This window comes from Lolium rigidum, chromosome 5 (genome assembly GCF_022539505.1).
Source record: "Lolium rigidum isolate FL_2022 chromosome 5, APGP_CSIRO_Lrig_0.1, whole genome shotgun sequence".
Classification (NCBI taxonomy): Eukaryota; Viridiplantae; Streptophyta; class Magnoliopsida; order Poales; family Poaceae; genus Lolium; species Lolium rigidum.
Window position 1 is genome coordinate 107,482,357 of NC_061512.1, and position 12,922 is coordinate 107,495,278.

The 12,922-nt window shown below is 43.7% G+C and overlaps 1 protein-coding gene across 1 annotated transcript; it reads right to left on the reverse strand.

Moving 5' to 3' along the window:
• Positions 1 to 4,691: 4,691 nt before the first annotated feature.
• On the reverse strand, positions 4,692 to 12,603 carry LOC124653383 (protein DETOXIFICATION 12-like). Its single transcript, XM_047192448.1, has 7 exons — positions 12,214 to 12,603; positions 9,261 to 9,805; positions 6,743 to 6,829; positions 6,600 to 6,656; positions 6,275 to 6,513; positions 5,874 to 6,079; positions 4,692 to 4,869 (listed from the first exon to the last, which is right to left on the reverse strand). Exons 1-7 carry the CDS (start codon positions 12,472 to 12,474, stop codon positions 4,822 to 4,824), a joined length of 1,443 nt encoding a protein of 480 aa, XP_047048404.1. The 5' UTR covers positions 12,475 to 12,603; the 3' UTR covers positions 4,692 to 4,821.
• Positions 12,604 to 12,922: the final 319 nt, after the last annotated feature.

The following is a 12,922-nucleotide window of genomic DNA, read 5'->3' on the forward strand; positions in this document are numbered from 1 at the left end:
CCATCTTCTCTGGGGCCGTTGTGCCAAGAAAGAGTAGATATGCATCTCTTACTTCCTACAAATATGTAGACAAAGCTGAATAACAATAGAATATACTAAACTAGCGACAAGTACCAAGCTGTTACATATTGCTTCAAAGCCATATTATACCGTCATATTTGTCCAGTTTTGCCGATGTAAGTTGTCCAAAATTTTGTAGGTCACATGGCACATATTTACAGTAAAATCCTGTATTTTTTATGGTTATAGGAGCAATAACCGTGTGTTGTTATGGCTAGATTAAAAGTGCTCAACACATTTGTTTTTGGCGAAACAAGTAAATTTTGTTAATAATGGCTGCTAAAAGACAATTTTTTCCAAATTAAAACATTCTATATGCAACTTCCGATATGCCAAGGATTGTAATCTAAGAGAAAGAAAGCCACGCTAAGAGCACTTCAGCCGGCGTCCGCCAAACAGCGCCAGATCCGGGAGATGTGTTTTGTTCGTGCCGCGTTTCGTGGCATGTTGCTCCCTAGTCGTGTCCCTCAAACATCGCCCCTAAACTTTTTATAACATTCAAATGCTCTTTTTTTAATATTTTTTTTGCATTTTTATTTCAATAGAGAGAAAAACATTCCACAAACTAATACATAATTTGGAACATGGTTTACACAAACTAAGACATAGTTTGGAACATGGTTTCCACAAACTAATACATAGTTTGAACCATGGCTGATACAAATTTAAAACATTGCAAAATAACAAAACCTAACTAGTGTTGGCATCGCAGATTTCGTGAGTTCGCTACCAAGAAAGAACACTCTCAAGCACTCCCAGTCACCCAAATTGGAAAATTCAGCTGTTGACGGTACCCTGTTGGTTCTTTCGAGGAAGAACAACCAGAAACCTCCGTGCCTATTTTCGATGAGAAGAAACAACACTCACTCATTGTCCTCCTCGTCGCTGTCGCCGTGGTTGTGCCGGCGGCAGCGCGTCTCGTCGAACACATTGACGCTCATGTCCCCCTCGCCAAGGTAGGAGAACGTGAGCACGAAGTCGGCTTCGAGGTGGTGGTAGCGCGCGAACTTCTCCCGGCCAATGTAGAGGTACATTTTACCGTGCACGTCGAAGATCACGTCCACAATCCACCGGCAGCAGCCGCAGGCAGCCTCCCGCAGATGCAACAAGGATGGCTCGTTGCCGGCGACGAAGTCGGCGAACTTGTTCGGCAGCCTCTGGATGCCGAGTGGGTCGCCCTTGAGGACAACGATGAGCTCGAACAACACTTACCGCTCATGCTCCTGCATGTTCGACCATGAAGACGATGGTGTCGTAGGCGACGGCGAGCGTGCAGCTCTGCCGCGGCCACGACCACGGCCACGAGGACGTCCTCCGCCTCTACCAAACATGGTGTCGACTCTTGAGATGGTGGCGGCTAGGGTTGGGGAGAGAGGCGCTAGGGTTTCTGTGTGAGGGACGATGAGAGAGCGACCGTTTTTATAGGCCGGAGGGAGGCGGGGGAGCGGTGGCGCTCATTAACACCGGCACGCAGAGCTAGGCGCGACGAGACTCTTCGCTGCGCCTCTGCGAGAACTACACCGTCACTGCGCGCCAATAACTTCCGTCGCGAGGTAGGCGACGGTTAGGTTAAACTTCAATGTGACGCTGATGCGCCAGTCTCGCCACTCCTCGCCTCGCTTTTCGTTGTGTCCGGCGTGCCCGGAGCGTTTCCTGTGTATCCGGGACAGGCTCGGGGCGCCGGACACCGTATCAGACCGCGTCAAGAGAGTTTTGGGATACGCGGCTGAGAATGTTTTTTTTGTCCGGCACGCCCCTTTTTTAGGGACGCCTGTAAGAATCCTCTGCTCTTGAAACACCCTTTTATACCTCATCCTACCCTACGACCGCACCATTGAGTGAGGTGCTCCCCGTGATTGAGGATACAGTTCCGTCAAAGACGTCCCTCCTGTTGAGGTACATGTTCATGCGGAGAGTAGCGTGCACGCCGAGTCGCCGATACGGCGGTAGCGAGGACCGGCGAGACGCAGGTTGCCCACGCAGGTGAGCGCAATGCGGTTATTGATTTCGCCAGGTTCTACCACATTTTCAAGCAGCGCCGCTTCCTCCCTAAAAATTGACTACCTCCACTCTTCATGAAAGTGGAAAATGCAGCAGCACATCAAGATTGTAATGATTTCAGAATAGTTAGCATGAAGTAAAGTTCACTTAGCATTCAATTAACACACACCGACAACAATCTACAAGTTCAGTTGTCTTCACCTTCTCCCACGCACTGGCCTGTTGCCCTTGAGCCCTTGGATCATGATAGTTTTGGTCGTTGCTCTCATCGAAAAAATGGAGACGTGTTAATTATCTGCTACACACCTCCGCCGAAAAATGGATGCAAATTCTTGACACGTGTAACATCTAAGGTTTAGAGGCTACAAATAAAAGAAAATAGATGTGTACATTGCATTTATGTATGTAACTTTTGGGGAGGAATTTAAAAGTTCTTGATAGAACTTGTTAAAATGATTGAATTTTCACCCAACCTGATAATTAAGACTGGCTCATAAAGCATCAAGCTGAGTGTTGAAAGTTTGAAATAACCTTTGGTAAAATTCTATTCTTAGAGATGAGAGACTTGCCTCATGGGTCGCTCGCGCGGGCGACTCCGGAGGCTACCACCAAACCCTAAAAGCAAGTGGCGTTTCCCTCCCTCCCTGGCCGGCGCCATCACCGACAGTGGCGGCGGCGCCCGGCCGCCAAAGGAGGTGGGCTGTGTGGCGCACCCCGACGAAGTGCCTATGCACGGAGGGGCGACGTCGCCCGGGTCGCACGGGCCGTGAGGCGTCGTGGTCTAGGAGTGGCGGATGATGGCCTGGCGGCGCGGTGATGCATGTAAAATCCATACATGAATATTGTAGTTTATTGTGTTAAAATTCTTATTATTTAGCAACTTTATTATATTTGTTGAGACTCTGCACAATTTACTGTTTTACACTTTGATGTGTAGGAAATACATGAATATGGAAGAAAATCCCTCGTTATGGCAAGATTTGGAGTTTCTTGAAATCTGTCCCTTCAAAACTGTTTTCAAAAATTCCCACGAATAAGCATGAAAATGAAGTTAAATGGAAAAAGATGCTAAAGCACAAAGTTGTTTGGAATTTTACGCTGATGCTATTTTTTGATGTAAAACTCGTCCAAAATGGAATCCGGACGCGACCTCAGAGCCCAATTACTAGTCCACCTCTATATATTAAGGGAAACCGTACTTTTGGAGGCCCTATCTATTGTGACAAAAATCCTGGCAGCGACCAAGAGAGGGGGGGGGGAAGAAGGGGCAAGGGGCCGCGCCCCTCCAAAAGCCGTTGCCGACTCTTGTGGCCGCCGTCACATGGATATCCATCGCCATATTCACCTTGGAGACGCACCTCTTCATCACCATCTACAACACATCGCCATCATCATCTCTTGTAATCTCTTGGCAAACATGACGTGTCATGCAATCTATCGTTTTTTCATGATCTATTGTGTCTATATGTTTATTTTTGGGTTGTGATTTGTTTATGACAATTGTGAAATAGTTTATTGTTGGTTGCATACAAGTATATGTTATCTTCTATGATGATCTTATGTAATGATATATGAGTGCACACATATATTGGGGAATGCATAAGATTGTAACCATTGCATGATGATAGGAGGAGGGATAAACTGTGTCCCAAGTTTTAAATGTGCATGCTATATTAATTCATGGTTAATTAGCGGGGAATATAACTATGGAAAACTTAAAACATACATCGGTGATTGGAATTTATGTCTTAATAACTCCCTTGTTTGCTCGGTAACGGTGTTGGGATCAAGCACTAGGGGGTGTAATTTTTTATGTTAATTGTTGCACCTATCTATACCTCCTCTCTAGAAGAAAGAATAAAAAAAACTAACCATTTGCTTCACTAATTGTGTCAACCAAACAAATAAAATAACAATTCGCCTAAACAATTTCTCCCTTAAGTTACTTCCTTTACTTTACTTGCTTTTACCTTTATAGTCTTTACTTCACTTGCAATAGTTTAATTTCTTTATTTATTTTCAGCACTTTACAGTTTGCTAGTTAGTAGTAAAAACAACGTTACACACTCTAGGACATTGCTTTACATGAAGGACCACAAGGACCACATAAGTGGGATATAAGGACTTGGACCTCCTATGGGGTATGTCCTTTATAGTCATGGATTGGTAGCGACTCCTTCCCTCCGAGTGGACTTCAAGTTGGTGTACAAGAACAACTCTCATAGGCATGTACAAGTAGGTATCTTTGATCGACTTCTTTGTCCATCAATATTTCTCTCCTAAACCTAGATACTACCATTTTATTGGTCTTGGGCTCTTGGCGCAACCTGCAGGGTCCCTTCGACTCATATATGTACATGTTGGGAGACGGTAGTATGACTACCAACCGTCAATATACATTTAAATAAACAACCTACAAGAGACTTTATTCCTATCTTATACTATAATTATATAATTAAGCTCCCTTCCAAAATATAAGCCTTAGTATGACTACCAACCATTAATATACATTTAAATAATCAACCTACACGAGAGAGTCTATTCTTATCTTATATAAGCTCCGTTTTAGAAAGCTATGGTAATCTTATTGAAATGCCAAAGAATTTTTGACTTTTATAAAAAAAATCAAATATTACCTCCGTTCCAAAATATAGCAAAATACCTCCGTACAAATAAGAATGCCACCCTACTAGTTAAAATTGTAGAATCTTATTAATTTTATCCTTCCAAAATTTTGACATTGCAGTTCTTCAAGGATTATTATGTTGGGAGCCTTTCCTCAAATACTCTCTCCTTAGCCGCGTCAGCCTGCAAATAGACACAATATTAGTTATTTATATATCATATCTGTGACATCAGGTGAGTATGTTTGGGAAACAAAACATAGATAATGACATGAGCTGTGTTATTCTGTACTGTGTACTGAAGTACTGATGATGAATCCTTATATACGGTTACAAGAGACAAGATAGAAAAGACGTCTGATCGGGGAACCCGCGTGGTTCTTTTGCATAACAATAGTCACTCCAAGGATATACACAACCAATAAGTTTTCTGTACCGTCTGGTTGTTGAGTAATTTGTGGTGATATCTCATCCGCTGTATCCAGATTGTAAAAAGTTCACACTTGCAGCGGACCACAACGTCTTAGCCGCTACCGTTCCAACTTGTCTCCAATCGCTCCCACAGCCAACTTCACTCCCCACCATTTCCTCCTACTCCCTCTCCTCCTAGGGGGGTCGGGGGATCCACCTCAAGTCCTCAACCCTCAACCTCCTCCTGCCTCCCAACTCCAGTGCCTCCCGGGTTTCCCTGCCATTCAGCACCCTCCGACGAGTGTCTTCCCTGCTGGCTCCCCCCTCGCCCACCGCTGGTAGCACGTTCCTTTCATCTGAGAGCACAAGTAAATCCTCCTCCCCACCCGTGAACCCATAGACTCACCCTGACTTAACGTCACCCGTGGAGGTCTGCCTTGGCCTGCCCCGCCAACCTCCGCTGAACGGCAGCGGCCTCTGCGTCTAACAACAACGCAGGCAGGAAGATACAGAGGACGTTCAACCAGAGTTAACAGAAGTTAAAATAAACAGTTGTCCGACAAAATCAAACACCCTAACGTATCAATGAACCTGGACTCACACGTGATTTCCCACAGCATGCAAAGATTTATTTTAGTTATTATGATCTCAAGGTTCCAGTGCTGAGGGTTTAGGTAGAGGAAGCGTCAGTTATAGCAATGAATCATTCAGAAGAAGGAGAGGCATTAGCGTTACCAATGAACAAGAGTTGGGCTTAAGAATGGAGAAAGAACGTACCATCTTGTCCCACTTTGTAGTAGCAGTTATCACAGATAGGAGAATGACCTGTGTGGCTCCACCAGCTATCATGCCAAACCAAAATCCCATTCCTCTTAGTTGCATTGTGAAACCAAAAAAGAGTGCAACAGGGATCCCGATAAGATAGAACGCTCCCAGGTTAACATACGCGCCTAAATGCTGCCACCCACCACCCCGAGCAACACCTGATACAGTGGAAGCATTAAGTAAGATGCTAGAACTACAAACAACATCAATATAGTAGAAGCACACAATTTCAATTGGGTCAGCAATTAGAAGAATACATGACAAGCAGTCAAGTGCACAATTTCCGATCGAGCACTTCATCTAGTTTAATTTATGATGCTTACTGAAAATACTTGTGCCAAAGACATGGGTACCTGAAAGGACTCCCTGCAGGCTGTCTGTAATTACTGAAATGGAGAGCACAGGTACCATTCTGGTGACGTAGTTTATAACCTCCTCCTCGTTGCTGAATGCAATTCCAATGAAGTGGCGCAATGCTAGAAGAGTTGTGCTCACCAATACTGCTGAGCAAGCTACCATAGACAATGCAACACCTACCACCAAGCGAGCACCTTTTGGATTGCCAGCACCTAGTTCATTTGAGACGCGCACACTGGGACATGGATTCAACATAGTTAGGTTGTTAAATTCGTTAGAAACAGGTATAACTGAGGATAACAACGAATGTACTAACCCTACCTTGCAGCTGTTCCAATACCATAAGGAAGATTGTACAATAGTACCACTGTAGATATGCTGTTGAAAGGGACAGTACTTTGGTAAACGCCATAGCGCATCATGAAAGGATATTGTATTTAGAAGTGCTACTAATTAATACATACCATATAGAAAGCACAGAAGTTTCAAGTGCTGGATTTGGTAAGATCCCAGAAAGCAGAACAAGCAGCTCGTAAGACCACCACTCAAGGCTGTGGTCAAGAAATCTTATGTTAATATCGAGAGGGGCAAGGATACCAAATTGGAAGCTTAATCGAGTTAACATTCTCACAGAAAAAAAGACAAGATCTTAGGTTAAGATTACTATTCAGAATAACTCAAGGAATTTCTTTACCTAAAGCAATAGATGTATATAGCATATCTACTTCGTTATAAGAAGGCAGAAAAGCATATGCCCAGTGGTAATGCAGAATAACATGTACTATGTTCATACCAAATCGCCAAAACAACTCCTTCCTTCACATTAAATATGATTTAATACTTTGGTGAGACAGGTGTAACACACAGCAGAGTTCTTTGATAAACTTGATCAGAATTTAAACCAGAGGAAAACATCATTGTTTACAGTACTGTTAATATATTGTGTTCAATAACAAAAGGTTTCCCAATTTCCTGCAGGTTACCCTATTAGATAAGCACTGGACCCATTATTGGCGGAGTCAGGTTTGACATAATGGGTGTACACAGCTTGAAAAAATAGTCGAACTTTCAGACATTATATACAGTGTGCTGTCATGTATATGCGTGTAATACATTGACAAAGTTTTTCCCCTCAAAATATTGGTTGTGCATTTGTACACCCAAGTACCCTGAGCCAATGACTGGACCCATGCATGATCTTCACTTCAGCACATGGAGGTGTGGAAGTCTCAGGTCTCCGGTTTAGCCACTTGGAGATGGTCGTACAGGTTATGTTCAGCCGATTTGGATGGAGATCAAACAATAGCATTAGTGCAACGTAAGTGTGAGATCTAATCCCTATTGCAGGGTAACCTCCGTAAGTTTGACCCAACGAGAGATGTATTGGCGGATATGCTCCAAGGTGAACTCCGCATCCATGCTGATTTTAGATATCCGATCATGGCTTTCTTGGCATTTCAATTTTTCCTAGTGGAGATTTTGTATATGAGAGGGGCGATGTCGATAGGCTTGGAGCCATCAAGCCATGGCGCCCCTTCCAAAAGGGGGTCTTCTCCCCATTTCCCAAGGTAATAGTCGTGGAGGCATAGAAGAGATCCATATCCGTGTCATTGCAAGGGTTGCCAAGGCCCACCCAAATCTTAGACGGCTCTTTCCGTTCTTGCCAAGGCCATCTCAAACGAAGTTCTCTAGCGAAGTACTCGCTATTAAGGACACCAAGGCCTCCAAGGTTTTTAGGTCTACAAATAACTTCCCAATTAACCTTGCATTGGCCACCGGAAACATTGTCAGTGCCCGCCCATAAGAAAGCTCTTTCAATTTTCTTCATGTTGTCCATGGAGCAAGTAGGAACAACAAGGGATGTCAAGTGACGTAACAAGTTTCCCATTTCAAGTGGGGATCTTCCAGGCCGTTTTATCCTCGAGGGGTTGGAAGTCCGCCTTCCGGAGACATCCAACCGAAAGTGGGAGACCAAGGTACTTCAACAGGAACGCCGCTCTAAGGACCGGAATGCCATGTAAGATGTCATCAAGGTCAATGGCCTCGCAGCGTATCGGCACGGCGGAGCTCTTATGGAAGTTAGTGCAAAGACCCGTGACCTCGTTGAAACCATGAAGGATAGATGCAAGCTTTTGAACGCCTTTCTTGAAAGGCGCAAGAAAAATAGCTGCATCACCCGCATACAAAGAAGTCCTCAACATGGCGCCCCGCCTTCCAATCTTTTGAAGTAATCCGTGGGCAGAGGCAAGCTCAAGGATTTGAGAGATGGGGTCGATGGCGAGGACGAATAGGAGGGGCGAAAGGGGGTCACCTTGACGTAACCCACAGCCATGTTTGATAGGCGAGCCCGCCACGCCATTGGATGAACCCTAGAAGAAGCGGTAACAAGCAAGGCCACAATCCAATTCCAAAAGCGAGAGGGGAATCCGCACTTTTGAAGAAGGTCAACAATATGTTTATGTGTTTATGTTGGGTTTCGTATCTAACCTAGTAGGCACTGATTTTGTCCCCCCCCCCCCCTATCTATTTATAACCAATAAATGTAGTCTGATGTTACGATTAGAAATTTATTAAAGTAGTAGGTGTAACAGACATAAGTAGAAAGACATACAAAACAGAAACCCTTTACTGAGATCTTACGACGTGCACATGGGGCCCTTAGCAAAATAATTTTGTGGCGCATTTAAAATTTTCCATAAAACTTTGGCCACTAATACAGGTAAATATATAGATTTGTCGCAAAGATAACATTACTTTTATAAATAATCAGTTCATTAGAATAATAATAGTAATAAATTGGCTAACATGTAATTAGGAAAAGTAATGCCAAAATGTGTGTACTGGAGACCATATAAATGTTCGCAGGGACAAGTAAAACAAAATGACCGATGCATAAGCACAGATGAGAATTGTCGTATATGTTGATATTTAGGTCGCCAAAATATAGGAACATCAAAGAAAATACAAAAGTCATTTACTTACCAAATCATAAGAGCCGACGGTACAGCCAAACGCATGTAACTGCCAATCCCTCTAAAAGCTTCCCACGAGAATGGAGCACGCGTTTTCTCACAAGAAGGTGAGAACTTAATGTAAAGACCGAGAACAGTCACTTCAACCCAATCGCAGATGCTTACGGATAAAGCAGCTCCAGCATTACCCATCCCAACTTTATAAACCATGAACCAACACAAAGGAATAAATACAGAGAGTGTAATCAAGGAGCTGAGAACCATAGGAAAGATTAGACTTTGACACTGCAGAAACTTCGAAAAGCATTGAGCAACACTGAAGGCAATTAGGCCAGGGATAAGCCACAATGCATATTTCCCAGCCTCACTTGCTATTTGTGGTTCCTGGCCTAGGAGAGGAAGAACATCCGGAATGAGAACCCATAGAATGGCTATGGGAACACTCACAAACAGAAGTACAATGATGGACCTGTAGGTGTATAAGGATAGCTTATGATACTGTTCTGCTCCATAGGCCTGCCCACACATAGTTTCCAATCCACTAGCCAGTCCTATCTAAAAGATAAAATGTATCAGTAATGAATCATATACATATTCTTCAGGAATAAATGGAAGTTGAAGTAGAATAAATTTCAGAGATAGTGCTGAAAGAATGGAAAGAATAAAGATGATGGACTGCGCAATGTGGGCAGCAATTGCTCTTTTACAACAACAGTACATTTTTACGTATAACATTTCAGGGTTACATTGTTTAAACTAACGACAAGATTTTTCAAACTTAATGTCAGGTCTACATTCTTAAACGCAGGAAGATTGCGATAGTGAAGAGGATAGAGATTTGTATCCAAATAACACTGCATGTAATGTGAACATCATCTTGACTAGTTAGGTCGAATCACTGTACTGCAAAAACAGCTGAATTTCATTTCTGCTGCGCCGGCACCTATACTTTCTTTGAGGAATTATTTTTTGGAGGGAGCTGGAACCTGCACTTTCTTTGAGAGATTTCTTTTACTGAGCTGGCACCTATACTTTGATACAATGGACAAGCCTGAATATATTTACTACGCAGCGCCACATGTATACTCACTGGTCACTGTTGATTTGCCACAAGGGTAGTATCAATTTCTGTCATACTTGCAAAGATCAAGCTAGTGTACAGTAAGCATGTGTACCAAGAAGAATATTTTTTATTAAATCGCGGCAACGAGGAAATGCTGGTCGGGCGGCATAAAACTATTCGAAAGCATGAAAGATGATTAAACTAGCACATATTATATATTGCAGAAGAAAACATGAATTCGATAGTTTAGCAGCAGAAGAAATATTATAACAAACTTAAATTGGTACACAACTTTTACATGGATGAAGTATTCTTTTCCTCGCTACACATTATTTTTTCAGTACCTACTTGTAGAAAGATTATTGGATAGTAAGGAGCTTCACGTAAAATGTAAAATTATGTGTATATACACTGGTTATGGTACATAGATGAAATCTCTAGTTACATACATAAATTTATTACACTGAAGATAAATTATTCAACCATGTGTAGTGAAAACATATAAATATAATGTGAAGGTACAGTTTTTCACAAACTACCATTCATTTGTTAGTTGTTACATCCTGTGAGCAAGAGCAACTAGACCAGGCCATAATTATGTGAGGCCTCCGGTCAGATGGAATAATTGTCTGTGTAATAACTAGTTAGAAAATACTTTGGGATAATACTCTTTTGCAGCTATCTATTTGCATTCTACTATTATGATGGATGGAATTATACTTAAGCATCCATAATTGGGTTTATTCTATAAACAGGTACCAACTTATAAGTTACATCTGTAATTAAAATAGGAGCATAGGAACCAGAAATCTCTCACACAGGATCGAAAGAAGATGGCTCAGATCAACCTATACCATAATACGCCCTGAATAAGCCCACTTTGCACTTAATAGCGGGATATTGGGAATCCATGTTGATCTATACCATCAAAATTTTGATACGAGGGCTGAGACTTAAGTGCTTATTATCTTCTGGTGACAGTATAGTTCTACCAGATATGCTTTCTGATGCCCAAATCTAACCAAAACGAGTAGGAAACATCAAAGTAATCTAAACTCAAGTGTGCCTTTAGCCCATGATAAGCGACACAAACAAATACACCCTGTTTAGGAAGAAAGATGATTTGAATTAAAAAGGTGAACCTGAAGCTCCCTTAATTAGTCTTACCAGATATCATCATCAAGTGAGGAGCCGTGGCACACACGGATATTGGAAGCACTCAAGTTCAAAACTGAAACCAAAATCACAGACTAACAAAAGGTGCTACCTAAGGGTGAATGATCCTTGCATACCAAATTAACACAAAACACACAGGCCTTTTCATGTCACCGGGGTTAAGCGTGCTTGACTTGCAGCCATGAAGTACCTGTTGTAAACCAGTACCGGCTAGGCGGAGCATTACTGCAAGCACCTGATGGGCAGAATTCCTATGGATTTGGTCACTGTAGAGCCGTTTGATTCGTAGGGATGAGGCAAAGGAAAATTTCCTTTGGGTGCCATTTTAAAGGGAAAAATGAATGAAACTGAAAACCCAGAATGACCTCATTTTCAGATTCATGTGTTTTACAGTTTGAGGGGGATTCGAATAGAAATCAGGGCTGCAAAAAAAATCATGCTAGGGCGGGCCCCTGCTGGAGTGCTGGTCGTCCTGTCCCCAGATCAGATCATGGACATAAATGAGGAACACCAAACACCGGCCAAAAAAATGAATGTCCCGTCCTCTCTGACTCTCTCTCTCTCGCTGTGCAGAAACAGTGTCTCCGTGACAACGCACCCAAAAAAGTGACGACGAGCAGCAGCAATCGCACACAGACCGGCGGGCGCTTATATATTATATAAGCAAAAGTAAAATAAAAAATGTGGAAAGGCAATGATGGCGGTAGCGAGAGCGAGAGCTCACGAGGATGCTGAAGCCGAAGACGTTGGTGAGGGAGTTGGCGATGGCGGCGCCGGCGAGCGCGACCTCGCCGAGGTGGCCCACCATGACGGTGGAGATGAGCTGCATCATGAGCTGCAGCAGCGCCACGGCGATCATGGGCGCCGCCAGCGCCACCAGCCGGCCGGACTCGTCCACCGCCTCGCGCCACCACCGCCGCCCCGTTGTCTCATTACGGCTGCTCTCCCTCGGGAGCAGCAGCGGCGCCTCGGAAGAGGAAGACATGGCGATGGCGCCGGACGGACGGAGTCAGGCAAAGGCTTTGGTCCAGGTGTGGTGTGGTGTGGGCGTGGAAATGGGGGGGACGAGCCGCCGCCGCCAGGAACGGGTGAGCGAGCGAGGCAGGTAGGGCTGGGACCTGACTCGGAACTTTCTCATTCCATTTTATGGTCAGGAGGAGGCCCCCTTCGGTTCACGGCACCACAAAGCTAGTTTTTTTTTTTTGAACAACCACAAAGCTAGTCTCAAGAGCATCCCCACTCGTTGGCGCTCCCCACGTCCAAATCCGGCGAAATTTTCGTCCGGATTGGATGAAGATTTGGCGTGGGGAGCGCCGAAGTTCCAGCCGTCCCCGGCGAGAAACCCCAACCTCGACCATTTGACATATTTCAAACAAATTCAACATAAAATTTAACAAGTTCGGCAAACAAGAGGACGAAAATTGCTGAAACAA